We start from the raw sequence: 13,131 nt of genomic DNA, 5'->3' as shown, positions 1-13,131 counted from the left end.
GAGCTTGTGAAGATTCCCCCATGTTTTGATGGTCAAAGCGAGTGTCGGAGGCATTGAACTCTTTGGAAAGTAAAGCCTTGTTGACACCTGCTTCGCTTGGTTTCTCTTTGTAAGAGACAATAGCATTCAAGCCCTGCCATATTTGTTGAGCATCTTTCAGTGATTCAAGTTTATTCAGGAATTGCCACTTTGCCCATGAGATGGCTTTCTGGAAATCGTACCTGGACTTGAATACTTTGCCTGGTCACATGCTTGTCTAAATGCCTCTTAAAATGCCTCTTACATTCTGCATGCTGTAAGAAAACGCCATCTGCCAACATCCTTTAGTGTGTTATTGTTTCCTTTATACTGTAACTTAGCAGTGGTCACAGACTTAAACAGACTGATTTGCTGCTAAAATAGGAAAGTAGAAATCTAGAGACATTGTCTTTACTGATTCTATTTAAATACAAAACCATTGTAGATTAGCTTCACTTCTTCAGTAGGCTTTATTTGAATTGCAATATACACTTTTGCAAAATGTGTTTTGAATTAATGTTGATTGTTCTGAAGTGTATTTAATAGCTTAATTTGGATATTTTTAGTAGATCTTTTCCCCTTCTTTGCTTTTAAAAACTGCAATACATTGCTAGTGGGTTAGAAATTCAGTCTCTGCAGTAACATTTCAACTTTATGTAACCCCATAAAGTTGAAACATTAGCCCTGGTAAAGGTCCTAGTCATAAATGTGCCATATTTCCTTTGTGTGCTCCAGTCACTATGGAAGGCATGCCCTGGGATTCAGAAGTACCTGTTGACTCAGGCTCTGGGCTTTACTGAAGATTGTTGCAGCTTATCCATGACCAAAGCAAATTGATGCACCATGTAGCAATCCTTTTGTACTCTGTACAACAGGTCATTAGCACCAAATGACCTTATAATTTTATTTATCAGTTTTATCCATTTATTTATCTTTTATTTATCTGACTGCATCAAAAAGACTATGATATCTCACCTTGGAAATATCATCTGCTGGGGAGCTTAGTTAGACCCAATGTAATTTGGCCTCTCAATGGCACAAGGAACAACAATATATTTTCAACTTAGGGTGATGTGTGCCTTGAAGGATAACATGTAGGAGATAGTACTCTCGTGCTGAAATTTGTTTCTTTTGAATAGAGTTACTTAGCTATGGATACCAAAGTTTTAGTATAGCCTGAGGTAAAAACAAAGTCACCACAAATGAACCTGCTCTTCTACTGACTGGTGTGCTACCAGCCACCAACGCTTGAATTATGTTACTTACTTCAGAGAGCTCCATGGCACGGGCTCGCATGGGGAGGCTAAGGTCCAACGTTGCACCAGGCGTTATGGCTGGTGACGATTACAAGTTCAGTAATTGTGAAAACTGGCAATGAATATTAGTGAATGTCTCTAAGACTGACAAACATTCAATAATCAGTTTAAACTGTGAATAATGGAAGTACTAACCATCATTCCATGTGCTTGAGAGCAATTAAATACACTTAACTGCAAATTATCTGAACCTAATCAAACATTCTACTTGCCATTTCATAATCGCTGCAAATGCAGTTTCAGTAATACAGTTTTGGCAGGCAAATTTCCCAGTCTGTAAGTTGGGAACCAAGGAACTCTGTACACCCCAATGGACTCAATGAGAAGCCCACCCATGTAGCAGAGGGGCTGCCACTTATCTGAAGCAGAAGACTCCATTTAAGTCTGTGCTTTGGAGTGCCAAGCTTCCACAGTTGAGTACTTTAAAGCCAGAGCAGATTTGACAGCTTTTAAGTGGAAAATCTGCCCCCATATAAATGTCATTAAAATATGGACTACATACAAGAAAAGTATAAAATTATTATGGTCCTGCTGGTGTTGATTTAATTTTTTTTCCCCATTGCAACAAAACACAGCTGGAATGGCATTTGTCCTCAATGTGTCATATTGTTGTAGTTCAGTCCAATGGTAACTTGCCTCAGGCAGTTAATTAACCATTAATGACAAGTTTATTTTAAATGCAGCTTGTTCCTTAAGCCATTTTCTTGTCATTTGCTGCCTGTGTCCAGTGATGTTGTATATCACTGCATCCATCCATATGGTTCTTTATGTGTTTGTCCTATTTGTGTATTTTGGAAGGATTGTGAAAATAACAATTGCACATAAATATTTTAGTGCACATATGTGTACACGTTTTTATGATTATATTGATTGAAATTTCAGGTAATTCTGGAATCTGATCAAAAGAATTATTTGAAATACGATCTTCCAGATCCCAAAATTGGGCAAGAGTCTATGTTTTACAGTCTTTCTTTATTAATCCTGGTCTCCTCCTGTGGTAATGAGTGCAAGCTGGGAAAAGAGTGGCTGTTAGTAAGATGACCTTTCAGGAAACAATTCACCCAGAAAAGACCTTAGCTGGACTATTTGGCTTCATACTGATTTTTTCAAAATGTAATAACTAGCAGGGAACACAATGCAGGCATCATTTCTTTTATAGTTTAAAAAAAGCTTTTCAAGGTAACTGCTATGTTGTCAAAGCCTCTGTTGGCTTTGCCAGTTTCACAAAATGCATTAAATCTGTGGAAATTAACACAGTTGACGGAGAGGGTTTCTGAATGATTTGCCAGTCCATAATGGTATTTTCCAGAGTTAATGGGTTGTAAGAGAAGAGAAGCTAGAAAAATATGGCATTTTTTAAAGTTTGTAGTAAATTAGAGAAGTGGAAACATATGTTTAGGATTTTGTTTCATTGTACAGCCATAATAACAATGTGTTATGGTAATAGTAGAATATAATATTAAATATTAGTTAAAGTCACTTGTGTAGCTAAATATTCTTTGTTGACACTTCTCATAAATTTAATTTGTTTAATCTAATTATATGTCCTATTCCTTTCCCTGACCATCCCTGTTCTTCAGCCTAGTTAGACAAAATCTTATGTTAGTAGAATATTCATTATGTATGCCTGACCTGGAGCTTTGGCTTATTTCACATGTTATTGAATATCACCTAATGTTATATGAAGGAAAAATGTGCATTAAATGGTAATAAAAAAAGCTTATGTGATTAATTTAAGCTAACATATAATTGTGATAAGTAGATTCTTTATAGGAAAGCTAGAGGAAGCTATTTTGTTTCTAATAATTAAGAAAGCCTTTCTTACATCATATTCCTGGCACATTAGAGGACTGAAGTATCAAATTTAATTGGTTACTTTAGTGACTGTAGTGACTTTTTTTAAACGTTTTTGTATCCCCATGCCCCGAGAACAGCCGACGTAGAATCAGATTTCAAGAAGAGTGTCATCCATTTTGATCATGTTACGCATTTCGGTGCCTTAATGCTTGTAACGATGTAATCTGGTGAATTTAATCTGTTGCTAGGATTTGTGAAATTGGAGGCTTCGGGCTGTATTTTTTTAAAGCTGGATCTTGTTAGCATATTAGTATAGGAAAACTGCAGTATGTTTATATTTTAGATGTGTTTAGTTGAAATCAGGATGATCGTTTTAGTGGTGATTACTGCACTTTTCTGAAGATGGTAAAAAGTCAAGCAAATTAAATTATGACAAGAGCATAAACAAAATGGTATATTAATGGATTATGATGTGATTTGTTAAAAAGCATTTTACTGTTGTAGGTTTTAGTTCTCTGTGTTGCTGCAGTCAATAAGTAAACTCTAATTTCTAGTTTTACAACTTTTCAACATACATCAAAGTGGCTTTTAGCACCCTGAAGCTTTCAGCTATGCTCCAGTTACATACACCCTTGCCATAGAGTTCTGAGACTTGAAGATGAAATCTGTTCAAGATGGCGCAGATCTGTGATCTCTTTTGAGGTCATGGCTCAGTTTTAGTGTTTCTTTTCAGTGGATTTTGGGTTTGTAGGGATAGTTTAGAGGACAGAGAGGGACGTTACAGGTCACATTAGAGTTTAGGGACAGGGGAAATGTGAAATTAGAGCACAGGCTGGAGTCTTAAACTTTTGCACCATGTTTGAAGACCAGCAACATTGACATGGGACTACCATGGGCCAAGCCAGAATGTCCAGTCAGATCAGTCAGATATTGGACCATCAGACCAGTGTAGATGGATGTTGGTGTACCCCGGCACCCCTCACCCTGGGTCAGTGAGTTGTAATGGGTTCTGGAGTCCAAGTTCTATGTAGGCAGGAAGAACTCCAGGGTTCACAAAACATTGAGATCAGAGTTCGAGGCCAAGTGTTTGGGGTCCTTCATTGGCAGGTTTGTAGTTCAAGACCTGGTGTTTAATGATCGGTGGATACTTGGGTCAATGCCAAAGATCAAAGCCCAGGGGTTGAATCAGAACTCTGAAATTTGAGGCCTGTTGGCCAGAATCCTGGGACTGCGAATCTCTGCAATGTCTCAGTGTCTGAGTCCAAATCCAAGTACGAGTCTGAGCCACAGAAAGCCAAAGAAGACAGCCTTTTTTGGGGCTGGAAGAGGGTACAGTAAATGTGCATCGGTGAGAGAGAGGAGTGGGGCTTGTTTTGTTGTGTTCCATGTCATTCTACCAAGCATTGTGCAGCTACCTGAGGGCTTTGGTTGTTAACACAAATGAAGCATTTCACTGTATGTTTCAATATACACTTAATAAATAAACTTGAATATTGAAAATCTTGCTGGCAATCCATTGCAATGCTGAAGTAGTGCTGTGCTATCAAAGGTTCCACCTTTCAGAAGAAACACTGAGCTTGGAATTATTCTGCTGTAAGATAAATTAAATGTTTCCATGTCATGGTGCCAAAGAAGAGAATGTGAGTTATCTCCAGTGCACTGGTTGCTTTTTATGCTTCACTTAGCATTATAAAAATATAGTCCAAATGGCTTTAACATATTGTTGTTTATGGGAGCTCCCCCACATTATAGTGATTATAATAATCCTTGATTCACTCTAAAACACTTTGAGACATCTTCTAAGGCACATGAGAGGTTCTACTGTGTTAAGGAACTGGAACTGCAGTGCAATCACCCTTGACTCGTACGGGAAAATGAGGAGGTGATAGACAGGAGCTACAGAGAGGTAGTCATCCCTAATTGTAGGAGGCAGGTACTTGAGTGATTGTCAGGAGAGGGAAAGGGATAAAATAGCCAGTGCAGCATACCCCTGTGGGTTGTTCCCTTCAGTAATAACTATAACGCTTTGGATACTGTTGGGGGAACTGACTAACCAGATGGAAACCACAGCAATCTAATCTCTAGCACAAGTGTTTTTCTGAGGCTCAGAAGAGAAAGGTGCGTGGGGGGTGGGGGGGGGGAAGAAGAGGAGTGCATTAGTGTCAGAGGAACAGACATTCTGTGGACCTGAGAGAGACACCCAGATGACATGTTGCTTTCCAAGTGCCAGGGTCAGGAATGACTTGGATTGGATCCACAGTGCCAGGCAGATGATAGGGCAAAATTGTTGTCAGCAGGAGGAGTTGCAGTGTAACAGGTGGACAAAATCGCAGTTAGAGATTGGCAGCTTTGACGCTGTGGGCCTCACTGAGTTGTTCCTATAAGAGGATCATAGTTAGGAGCTGAACATCCAAAGATACACATTGTATCGAAGCAGATAGGCAGAGTGGGTGGGGCAGCCCTTTTGATAAAGAAATTAAACCAAATCCTTAGAAAGAGGTGACATAGGATAGGAAAATGTAGAATCCTTGTGGAAACTTGTTAGAAACTGTAAGGGTAAAAAGACCCTGTTGAGAGTTACATACAGGTTTCTGAACAGTAGCCAGGGTGTGGGCTACAAGTTACAACGGGAGATAGAAAAGGCATATGAAAAGGACAATGTTGCATTAGGTGTTATATTTGAATGTAAATGGAATAAGGTAGATGAACTAGTAGCATAGTTACAGATTGGCATGTATGATGATGTGAACATCTCTGAATTGTTGCTGAAAGAAGATTGTGGCTGGAAACTTAATGCATTGTATTGAAAGGACAGACAGGTAGGCAGTGGCAATGGTGTGGCTCTGCTGGTAAAAAATGAAATCAAATCCTTAGAAAGAGGTTACATTAGATTTGAAGGTGCAGAATAATTGTGCGTAGAGATAAGAAATCACAAGGGTAAAAAGACCCTGATCAGAGTTATAACAAACCTCTGAACAGTGGCAAAGATGTGGGCTACAAATTACAACAGCAGATAGATAATGCATGTGAAAAGGGCAATGTTACGATAGTCACGGGAGATTTCAATATGCAAATAGATTTGGAAAATCAGGTTGGTGTTGGATCCCAAGAGGGGTAATTTGTGGTGTTGATCCCAAGAGAGGGAATTTGTAGAATGCCTACAAGATGGCTTTTTAGAGCAGTTTGTGGTTGAGCCCACTAGGGGATCAGCTAAACTGGATTGGGTGTTGTGCAATGAACTGGAATTAATTAGAGAGTTTAGGGTAAAGGAAACCTTAGGGGCCAGTGATCATAATATGATAGAGTTCATCCTGCAAGTTGAGAAAGAGAAACTAAAATCAGATGTATCAGTATTACAATGGAGGAAAGGGAATTACAGAGGCATCAGAGAAAAGCATCAGGAAGGGGACACCAGCAGGGATGACATCAGAGCAGCAATGGCTGGAGTTTCTGGAAGAAATTCAGAAGGCACAGGATAGATACATCCCAAAAAAGATCACTTTTTTAACCACTCACGTAATTTAGTGAGTGATTTAGATGCGTTTCGCTGCTGCTCACATCAAGATAATGCAGACTGAAGCCAGCATATTCTGGCAGTTTTCTGCAGCTCACAGACATCATCTTCACAGCGCCAACCCATGGATGAAGTCTGACAGCCATGCATACTGGATGAATGGCAGGCTTGATTGAAGGTCTGTGTGAAATGTCAAAGGGCATAGACCTGTCCAGCCTCTGTGTTGTACAAGACTTTTCAGTGAGCCAAGTACTTATCCATTCCTTGATAATAAAGGCAGCTGGCTTTGTTTTAAGATATACAGGTTTAATCCACCAGTGTCTGATAGCTGAGATATCAGTTACCACCATAACACAGGCAGAAGGTACCCAACATATGGTTGTTATGTGGAAGCTCAAACTTGCAAGTTCAGACTGTAGTCCTGGAAACCAAAATAACTTTAAGAGTGCAATGTCATTTGATTGATCTGTTTTCGAAGAAGTTAAACATAGAAACATATTACAACACATTACAGGCCCTTTGGCCTACAATATTGTACCAACCATGTAACCTACTCTAGAAACTGCCTAGAATTTCCCTACCACATAGTCCTTTAGTTAGTAGGATTGGAAAGTATAACCCTCATGAACAGGAAGAATTATTTGCTACTGTTCTCTTTCCAAATATTAGCATTCTCAACCTCATCAGTCCTCTGTGTGCCTTCTGATGCCTCTCAGCCAGTTAGCCAAGACTCTGGGGCTCATATCAAGATCAGTGCAGCTGAAGTTGGTGTATTATGGGTTTAATCTTTAAGTCCTCTTCCACTTGTCATGAGTAGCCCCAGATTTAAAAGGCAAGCGGGATTTGTCCAGACTTTCTGCTGAGTTTGTGTTCAATTGGGTTATTAGCAAGGACCAATAAAAAGAAGCTAGGTAAAACAAAGTGGCCATTGTTGGAGTGGATTGTGATAGAATGGGGAATTACGGCTTTTACTCAAGAGGCTTCAGCAAGAAGAGCAGAAGCCAAGTTCAGGAGGCCATTTTAGAGTGGCCATTCTGTGAGTGGGCCAGTATAGGAGTTTGTGGTCAGAGGCTTTGACCTGAGAGGTTTTGGCAAAGAAGCACAGATTAGTTAACTAAAAAAGATGCCAAATCGCAGTAAATTAAATAAAATAGGGATGCAGGATCAGGTGATGAGTTGTATCTGCATGATGTGAAAGCTGGTGGACCCCACGGTGGTTCCAGATGGCCACATCTGCAATAGTGTTGTTTGCTCAAGGAAATAAGTTTCAAAGTTGATGGCCTAGAATCTGCGCTCTGATACTTCAGGGAGGGTGAAAATTACTTAGACACTGTGTCCCATTAAATTAATTACTTAAAATTCAGTTTGTGGCCGGGGATAAGAGGTTGTGATTGCGAGCGAGACATGTTTGGGGATCCAGAAGTTAGTGCTGGAAGAGACTCAGCCCTTGAGCTTGCCCAACAAGGCTGAGATTGATGCTCCTTGTGAGGATGAGAGTTGGGGCCATAGGAAGAATGAGCAATCAAACCATAACACCATGGTTCATGGAGCCATTTGAGGGGTGGGGGAGAAGAAGAAAAATGCAGTTACTTTGGGAATAGTATAATCAGAGTAATAGACATAATAGTCTGTTACAAGGATCAAGAGTCCCAGAGGCTGTGTTGCCTGCCTGGTACACAGGTTTGGGACACCTCATCTGACCTGCAGAGCAATTTGGAGTGGGAAGGGAAGGACCCAGTTGCTGTGGTCCATGTGGTACCAACAACATAGGAAGAACAAGGAAAGTCATTCTGTTGAGGGAATTTGAGAAGCTAGGAACTAAGTTAAAATGTGGAACAAAATAAGATCAGAGAAATGTGTGGCTTAAAGATTGATGGGGGAGAAATGGGTTTGAATCTTATTTATTTAGAGATACAGAGTGGACTAGGCCCTTCTGGTCCTTTGAACTACACCACCCAGCAATCACGGAGAATCCCAACATAACCCGAACCTCATCGTGGGACAATTTATAATGACCAGTTAACCTATCTGGTACGTCTTTGGATTTATGGGCCTTAGTACTAGTATTGGAGAAGGAGGGAGCTTTTCTGATATGACAGGCTCCATCTGAACCATGCTGGCAAATCGCATAACTGAGGCTGTTGATAGGACTTGAACTAAATAACATGCAGTGGGTTCAGCAGCTTTGAAAACTATGGATAAAGTAAAAAGTGAAAGAGACTGCAGGAGAGGTTACTGAAGTCTCCAGAATGAACAATAAGACAAATAATTTAGAAAGTGATAAGACTTAATTTCATGCAACATGGAGATAAGATTCAGAAGAAGGGTAGTGAATCCAGGACGGAAGTTGTTATATTGGAGTGCACACAATAAAATAGACGATTTTGTAGCACAGTAAGAAATTGGCAGATAAAACGTGGTCATCACAGGTTTGTAGCTGGAAGAAGATCACATCTGGGCACTGTGAAAGAGCTAAAAGAGAGTGCATACAATATAGCAAAAGTTAGTGAGAAGCTGGAGGATTGGGAAGTCTTTAAAAACCGACAGAATCTAACTAAAAATAGGCAATAAGGAGGGAAAAGATTAAATATGAAGTCAAGCTAGCTAATAACATAAAAGAGGATAACAAAAGTTATTTTTAAGATATGTAAATAGTAAAAGAGAAGTAAGAGTGGACATCGGACCACTGGAGAAGTAGTAATGAGAGACACAGAAATAGCAGTTCAACTGAAAGAATATTTTGTGTCAGGATTCACGGTGGAATGCACCAGCAACATACCAAAAATTCAAAAGTGTCAGGAGTGAGTGATTGAGGCAGAAGTGAGTGTAGTCACTACTACTGAGAAGAAAGTTCTTTGGAAGCTGAATGGACTGAAGGTAGATAGTCACCTGGACTAGATGGACTACACACAGGGATCTGAAAGAGACCACATTTGAAGTATTGAGAGAAGTTTTGGGACCCATATCTAAAAAAGCATTTGCTGGCATTGGAGAGGGTCTGAAAAGAGGTTTACGAAAATGATCCTAGGAATGATGGGGTTAATGTATGATGAGTGTTTCATGGCTCTGGCCTATACTCACAGGAGTTTAGAAGAATGAGGGGGAGGGTAAAATCTCATTGAAACCTACCATATATTGAAAGGCCTACCAAGAATGGATTTGGAGAGGATGTTACCAATAGTAGGAGAGTCTAGGAATTGGAATAGAAGGATATTCTTTAGAACAGAGATGAGGAGAAATTTCTTTAGCCAGAAAATAGTGAATCTGTGGAATTCATTGCCACAGACAGCTGAGGAGGCCGAGTCACTGGATATATTTAAAGCAGAAATTGATCTGTTCTTTGTTAGCAAGGTTGCCAAAGATTATGGGGAAAAGGAAGCAGAATGCGTTTGAGAGGGAAAATAAATCAGCTAAGATTGAATGGCAGATTAAGTCTGCAGTTTTTTCTGCACCTTGTAAATCATAGAAAAAATATTAAGAGTTTGAAGAGTTGAGAGACAGGTCTCTGGACTTCTCTTGTACACATTTCAGTTAAGTTCTTGGTTAATAGTTATGCATCCACACCCAACCACCTCACATCGTTCTCTCCCCCTCATGATGTTGATGCTCATGTGATGGCTATTGCCTATCAAGAGAAACTGATTCGTTAATAACTCTTAAGAATTGTTAATTCTTAGAACTTGTGTACTATCATTCATATTTTAACAGGCCCATGGGAAGATACTTCCCATGCCTAAAGAATCTAGAGCTAAGTGTTGTGACTCAAAATAAGGGTAGACCATTTGGAATTGAGATGAAGCAAAATTTCTTCACCCAAAGGGTGATAAATCTTTGGACTTGTCTCCCATGCAGGGCTGTGAAAACAGATGAATAGATTGCTTGAGGGATAGGAAAATAGGATGGCAAATGGTGTTGAGGTGAAAGTTTAGGCATAATCTTATTGTGGAAGAATGGACCTGTGGGCTCAGATGAGTCCACCTGTTCCTGCTCCCAGTTCTTATGTTCTTATGTGAATGTTGCTTGTTATTTTTTAGTTTATAGCTTCCCTTATAGTCAGTGCATTTAGTAATTTCTTGATATATGAAGTGAATCATAATGGCTGTCATCTGTGATAGCGGGATCAAAAGGAATTATCTGTTCAACACATCAGCATAAAGGTAATTACGGATTATTTCACACTCATGGTTTGAACTCTGTCATCAATGAGGTTGTTGGCTTATGCATTTAGATACGGGGCCTTTCTCTAATTCTATTCTTTGTTTTATCTTCTGAAACACCATGTTATCTTCATTTCATGATCTACACAATGTGGTACACGTTATAGTCTGTAAAGTGATATACCTGAACATTACAATTATTATATACTCTACCAATGATACTGGTGATGTTAACTTTACATTTGATGGGCAAAAGTCAACGCTAACTCATTTATTTTAAAGTAATTTTGTACTTACCAGAAAATTTGATATCAATTGTCTTGTAGATTATGAACAATGAATGATTTATTTTAAATTCATGGTATTTTGAATGCTCATAAGTTCAAGAATTGCATAGTGTGTTTTCTGTGCTGCTAGAAGTAGAAATTTAAATGATGAAATAGTTTTGCAGTAAATATTTCTTTGGTAATTGTATGGGAGCTTTTATAACAACTTTTGATTCACAAAACTGGTGATGCAAAATACTAATTTCAAGTTTCCTTTTAATGTCTTAATGTAAAAATATATTGCTAATTTACATTTAAATTTAATCTCCTTTTAGATTTTGAGAATATCTGCCTGTTGGCATGTGATGAGTTTTCTGCACAGAGAGGATATCCATAATAAGAGGTTCACTTTAGAACAGGAGGCCTGCTTACATGTCAAACATTGGTATTTTTAATGTATTTAATTAGGAATACAGTGCAGGACAGGCCTTTCCAGCCCAACGAGTCACACCATCTAGCAACCCACCTATTTAATCCTAGGCTAATCACAGGACAATTTACAGTGACCAATTAACCTACTACATAGGAAATCTGTGGGAGGAAACCACCCAGGGGAAATCCATGTGCACACAGGAAGAACGTACAGACTTTTTAATAGAGGATGCCAAAATTGAACTCTTAAAAACTCCGATGCCCTGAGTTTCCACCAGCATGCTGAAATCATACCCAGATTTAATTATCATTACTATGAATAGCACAGTATATTAATCAATTTCTCATGGCATTACAATTGAAGGAGTCAACACAAACTGCAGTATTCAAGTAGGGTAATACTAGAGGAGAAGTAAGAAAAAGATAAAAAGAATGATTGAGTAGATATTGTCAAAAAATGTACCAATCTATAAGAGTGGTATATTTATACACCAGTATTTGAGTCTATATTATATAAATATTAGAAGAGGGGAGTGAGGAGTAGAACAAAAGGAGGGAAGTCCAAAAGCTCCTTCAAACATTGATGAGCTACAGAAAGTGGAGGCGTTTTCTTAATGCTGGACACTTTAATACATTTTGTTGTACAAATCAGTTCATCAGATTGGGCAATTTCTTTTGGTCTGTATATTTGTTAACATATTATTCAATATGGTCAGGTTCTCCTAATGCTCTGATCATTTGCATCTAAACATAATTGTGATAATTGAAATGGTTTATGCTCATAAAGAAATTGTGAAATCTGTTATTCAACAATTTCTCTTTTGTCTCTTTCTTAACCAGGAGCTAATTCCAGAATTCTACTATTTACCTGAAATGTTTGTGAACAGTAATAATTACAATCTTGGCATCCGAGAGGATGGAACAGTTGTTTCTGATGTTGAACTTCCAACATGGGCAAAGAAGCCAGAGGATTTTGTTCGTATTAACAGAATGGTAAGAGAGAAATCTGTTCTTCTAAATTGACTTTGTCATAGAATAAACTGCAAGTAACCATTGTACCAGGCTGCATTGGGCTCTAGACATTTCCCAGAGCTTTATTCATGTAACCTTATTAGAACTAAGTGTTCAATGCTAACATAATTTTTGTCTGACCCCAATGATGTCACCAAAGGACTGAAGCAGCGAGTATCCCTGATAATGTTACTTGATTGTTGGGCTCATCAATCATAATTTACCACTTTTAAAAAGCCTTGCACAGATGTGCATCTGCTGTACCACTCAACCATTTAGTCCTAGCAGGCTCAATAGTACAAATTCAACACGTATATTGTAGGTTAGCTACAGAAAATGAATTCTGGGATTTTTGAGTTTATTCTTCAAATCATATTCATTCTAACTTATCATTAAAAATAATAATTTTGCGATACAGCATTCAACTATTTATTTAATATACTGATTGTACGTTTGTATTTTTGAACAAAATGCTGTTTCTTTTGATTTTGGTCAAAGAGTTCCAGTCACACACTTTAGATTCCTATCTGAATTACATCAGTGCCTATTGTAAAATAATAAACCTCTTTGCATGAGTTGATGCTAGGTCAGCTGCATCCAGTGTGAGGTCAAAGTACATT

General features: G+C 38.6%; 1 protein-coding gene across 4 annotated transcripts in view; it reads left to right on the top strand.

Moving 5' to 3' along the window:
* The window catches only part of nbeaa (neurobeachin a), a 790,167-nt gene that overhangs the window by 710,881 nt on the left and 66,155 nt on the right, over window positions 1-13,131 (top strand). For all 4 annotated transcript variants that reach the window (XM_059964072.1, XM_059964073.1, XM_059964071.1 and 1 more), the window contains one exon: window positions 12,341-12,493. In XM_059964072.1, coding sequence (XP_059820055.1) covers window positions 12,341-12,493 — 153 coding nt within the window. The remainder of the gene's footprint in view (window positions 1-12,340; window positions 12,494-13,131) is intronic.

The sequence above is a fragment of the Hypanus sabinus genome, chromosome 3, assembly GCF_030144855.1.
Source record: "Hypanus sabinus isolate sHypSab1 chromosome 3, sHypSab1.hap1, whole genome shotgun sequence".
NCBI lineage: Eukaryota > Metazoa > Chordata > Chondrichthyes > Myliobatiformes > Dasyatidae > Hypanus > Hypanus sabinus.
Note: the sequence above shows the minus strand (reverse complement) of the source record. Positions and strands in the feature narration are given on the sequence as shown.